We start from the raw sequence: 4,952 nt of genomic DNA on the forward strand, positions 1-4,952 counted from the left end.
ATTTAACTTTGCCAGTACCTGAAGTGGTGACGTTGTCATGAACTTACTGTAATTTACAAAGAATAAAATGGAATATTCAACTTGATAATGGCAATAAAACTATCGAATAGAATGTGATTTCAAAGACGACTTCATTAATATCTCAGAAGATTTATACTTATATTTTGGGAAAACATGTTATGCAATTCAAAATAAAAATTGTCATGACGATGAACTTTAGATTTCATTTCCTGTGTTCAATTTGGTTTTAAATTGACGTTTGATGACGCGAACAGTCACCTATTTCTGGAAGCATCTGAATAAGGTTTATAAAAGCATGCGTGTGACGCGTCATTTCCTTCAATAAGAAAAGTGTTTAACTCACGAGCGCTTACTATTTTGACAGACAGTTGCTGCAGTCGCCGTTATAATAAGGCATTGTCCGTATTCAGTAGGTAATAATCATGGTATTTGCCTTAGTAAACATATTTTTGTCAGGATCAAATATCGATTCGCTTCTCTTACAATTGCTTTACTAAAGCAGTTGCTTTGTCACGCATTCGCATGGCCCATATAAGCCATTTCAGAAAAACTCTGGATTTCGGCACAATTAACATTCAATGCCGATAACGTTTGTTATGTAACTTATACAGGTGAGCTAGGTATGATTGGTTCCCATTCATGCAACCATGTTCCACTTGATCACTAAAAAAACATGGTTACAATTTACAAACAAGTGCCATGACACTTACAGATTACATACTGGCACTCCTTATTACTAATGCAGTTTCCGTGACGGCTGATGTTGGCTAGAACAACATTGCAGTACACAAATGTCTATAATGATTCTGTTAACAAATGATTGGAGACAAAAATGAATGCACAGTTCTAGTTTAAATCAAAGTATGAAATCATATGTGATGGTGCATACGGTAAAAATAATAATTAAATAGCCAAAACATGTCAGACTGCCGTAATAACGATAAGCTGTATTACTTACCCAGTAGTAAATGCAGTTGGTCAATATGACGAACGTCCCCGGGCGATTAAAGATGTTATCTGTGATAAGGTGCAACTGTACCTGTAACTATTATACCGGTAATCACGATTCGCGGTAATAGGCTGTAATGCCAGATTGGAATGAGGATAGACCTACGTTTACGTTTTTAACCCGTCCGACACAGGAGATAGGTATAGACGAGCACATATGACNAAAAAATTAAATAGCCAAAACATGTCAGACTGCCGTAATAACGATAAGCTGTATTACTTACCCAGTAGTAAATGCAGTTGGTCAATATGACGAACGTCCCCGGGCGATTAAAGATGTTATCTGTGATAAGGTGCAACTGTACCTGTAACTATTATACCGGTAATCACGATTCGCGGTAATAGGCTGTAATGCCAGATTGGAATGAGGATAGACCTACGTTTACGTTTTTAACCCGTCCGACACAGGAGATAGGTATAGACGAGCACATATGACCAGGGGCGTGGACAATTTTACACGGAAGTCGGTACCATGTTGGCTAGATCGTGTTAAACATGGCGGCTATTATGTCGATTATTGAAGGTATAAAAAGCGTGGATCTCTAAGTGAAAGTATTCATTTGGAATCATACAACTGACAGTAAGTACATACCAAGAGTTTAGAGTAATAATTGAAGTAGGCTGTCTTATCAATTGAATAACTTTAAATCGTTCGATGCTTAACCGCTCAGCTATAATATTTTGTAAGATTTCTTTTTCAAATACAATTGTAATATTTTTGAATGGATTAACCTAATGCTCACTTTTTGTCAGAAAGTATATGAATTAATGGTGTGTTTTTTTAAATTTCAAAATTGTATTGTAAAACTTAGTTAGACATAACCGAAATTTGCTAAATCAACTACTTAATTCATTCTGTGTATGTATTTTAAAATTTGTTTCTGAGTTTTAAAATTTACTTTCAAGGCTTTAAAGGATGTTATACATATTTTGTTTGAAACAAGGTTCTCAAATGAGTAATAGACGCTTTTGATATAAATGTATGTCAAATGAATACAAAGCAAATGTTCTAGATATTGTATTACATATGTACTTGACATGACAAAGAGATTGTGTTACCCTAACAATGAAATAATTCGGATGTTACTTATCTAGTTCATTTCTGTTTTAGGGACAAGATGAAGAGCGTCGCCGCCACACTGATTGCTGCCTTTTTATGCCTCGGCCTGACCGCGTGTCTTGCCGATGATTTTGATGACTTCGGTTATCAGACCATGCAATATCCACAATACAGCACCGGATATGTCGGTGGATACAGTGGATACGGAAAGGGAATGGGACATGGATACGGTGGATACGGAAAGGGAATGGGACATGGTTACGGAAAGGGATACGGAAAGGGCTACGGACAGAGCTATACCGAAGAGACCATCATTCGTGCCCCAATGGCGCCTATGCCTATGCCAATGCCAATGCCCTTCCCACCTGCACAACAGTCAACCAATGGCCTATTTGGAACCGGAACCGGAAATGAAGAGATCGGTCTTCTCTGTAAGTATATTCTACCAAATTACCCATATACAATTAAATGAAAATATATTTTATATCAATTTATGTTCCAGATATATGTCGTGTTTTAGATATACATTGTTAAAATAAAAAAAAGAGCAAGACTTAGTTTTAATTTCGCCTCGTGTTACTTTTCCGCTGATATTTATCATTTTTCGTAATTTCACTATTTCTGATTTATCCAATTATTGCCTCCTTATCTGCGCTATACTACCAAAGAATTCATTTATTGTCTAACGATCAGGCTGTTTGTTTTACTTTCTTTTTCTCTCCTTTAAACAAATCGATTTTCTTGCATTATCAAGGATAAACCACCACTTAATAGGAATTTTACGAACACTTTTCACATCCATACCAGAATGAACGTACATCGGTTAGATCCAGAAAACCGATATGCTTCCTATTAGATATGGAACTGGCGTCTATAACGGCCAAAATGTTATAAAACTCTGTTCAATAAGTAATATATACATTCTTAATAACTAAGTAACTATTAGTAATACAGATATAAGTGTTCCCTTGTAATCATTATATTGACAAGTCCTAATAGGCTTATATCATCTTAGTGATTCTGTCTTATGTTGGTTTCGATTTACATTCTTAATAACTATAAGTAATGAAGATATAGGTATCCCTTGTATTTATTGTATTGACCTGTCTGTTTCCTTAATGGTCTAATAGACTGATGTCTCCTAAATGTTTCCTTCTTACGGTGATATTGTTTTAAGCCAGGCGGTGGAACAAACCGAATGACATTGGTCTCATTACGTGTATAGCTCTAAGTCAGCAATTCGTTCTAGTCGTGTGGTGTATGTATATACTGTTATGTAATGCAAAGATTTCTCTTTTACAGTGTTCGCCCTATTCGTTCTCCCTATCCTACTGAACGGAGGAAATGGCCTCCTCGGATAAATGATTAAGGATGACGCTTTCATCTTTGTCTGTCAAAGCAAAAGCAATTTAAAATGTAAGTGTCGTATACATGTTGAGTCTTACGGACATTTTCTGCACTGTCATTTATATATTTTATGATTTAAAACTAAAGACTTACTTATAATGTTCCTGGAGAATGAAATCGCGTTGATTTGTTAAGAAAATATTCATTTATTTTCTTCAATTCTTTATCAATTTTTTGTATTTCACTACACATAAATTGAAATTATTGAATTATCGATTAGTGTTAAATGAATTTTATCTAATAAATTGTTTTGTATCTTTTCAGATATCGCGCTATATCATGGTTATGTCGTGACGTCTGTGGAAATCCATACTTGTTGTTATCGTTAATAAAACCTAAATTATTCTGAAATGGATGATTTATAGTTTTCTGTGTTAATACAAACGTATAAATTTGTTACAATTAAGACGGCTAAGAAACTAAAAATTCCGCTGAAAGTACATGTATTTTTCAGGATGCCACATTGGCGATTATTGATTTGATATTTCTTTCTGAATTATTTTCTAAATGAAAGCAGTTCATTTAAATTAGTTGGTACAATAGTAACAGGCCTGCTAACAAGGCGGACTATTTTGTTGTCTTTACGAAAACAATCAATCTATATCATCAAGTTAACTAAAACAAGCAAGATATTTGAGAAACTGTATTTACATGGAATTTTTAATAGTTTGTCGACTGATTTTTAACATGTTACAGTACTCACTTCGACCAGTAAAGTTAAAGAAAGATGAACACACATATGTAGTTGATCTTTGTTTGTAAAAGATGCAGTATTTTATAAAGTAAATGAATTACTCTGCACTCTATAGCTTTACACTATAAAAATTGGTCTTAATTACTGTTGAAACAGAATGGGAAGTGCAGAAACCCCCGTTAGTTGATTAACTTTCAGAAATTAGAATTGTACTGGTAACATTATGTAATTTCAATTTAATATCGACTAAAGTGTGTATATAATGAACCGTGGTATTATTTAAAAGTGACCACTGTGACTATCAAGGTTTTAGCAAACGTTTCAACTATTCAGACATATTGTAAAATTGTATTATGCTAAACAAAATTTGTGTTATTATGTTATTGGAACCAGTCGGAATATTGTTATATATGACTTTGGCATGGTATTTCAGTGAAGAAGCACTCCATTGTCGGTATCAGATCCATAAGATCAAATACACCAACATATTGCTTTTAACACATGTCTTATCTGTAAATAGAACGCCTTAATCGATACACCGACACGGACTTTAATGTTAAAGCCATCAAGCTAATGTAATTTAATCTTGCTTGTAACAAGCATTTTCATTGGCTTAAAAATTTATGTTATCAGCCCATAACGTAGAAAATGACGTCGTCGTTTGTAACGTCGCTTTTGATTTGCTGATACTGCAGCGCAATACTTTCTAAGAGAAAAGAGTCCATCAATATAAGTGGATTTCCACAGGGATTGTGTATAGTA

The 4,952-nt window shown here is 34.3% G+C and overlaps 1 protein-coding gene across 1 annotated transcript; it reads left to right on the top strand.

Moving 5' to 3' along the window:
* The first annotated feature begins 1,529 nt into the window (after positions 1–1,529).
* LOC110456121 (sulfur globule protein CV1-like) lies at positions 1,530–3,847 on the top strand. Its single transcript, XM_021506679.1, has 4 exons — positions 1,530–1,609; positions 2,141–2,520; positions 3,392–3,505; positions 3,761–3,847. The coding sequence occupies exons 2-3, from the start codon at positions 2,148–2,150 to the stop codon at positions 3,448–3,450; spliced, it is 432 nt and encodes a 143-aa protein (XP_021362354.1). The 5' UTR covers positions 1,530–1,609; positions 2,141–2,147; the 3' UTR covers positions 3,451–3,505; positions 3,761–3,847.
* Positions 3,848–4,952: the final 1,105 nt, after the last annotated feature.

This window comes from Mizuhopecten yessoensis, unplaced genomic scaffold, assembly GCF_002113885.1.
Source record: "Mizuhopecten yessoensis strain PY_sf001 unplaced genomic scaffold, ASM211388v2 scaffold8537, whole genome shotgun sequence".
Lineage (NCBI taxonomy): Eukaryota > Metazoa > Mollusca > Bivalvia > Pectinida > Pectinidae > Mizuhopecten > Mizuhopecten yessoensis.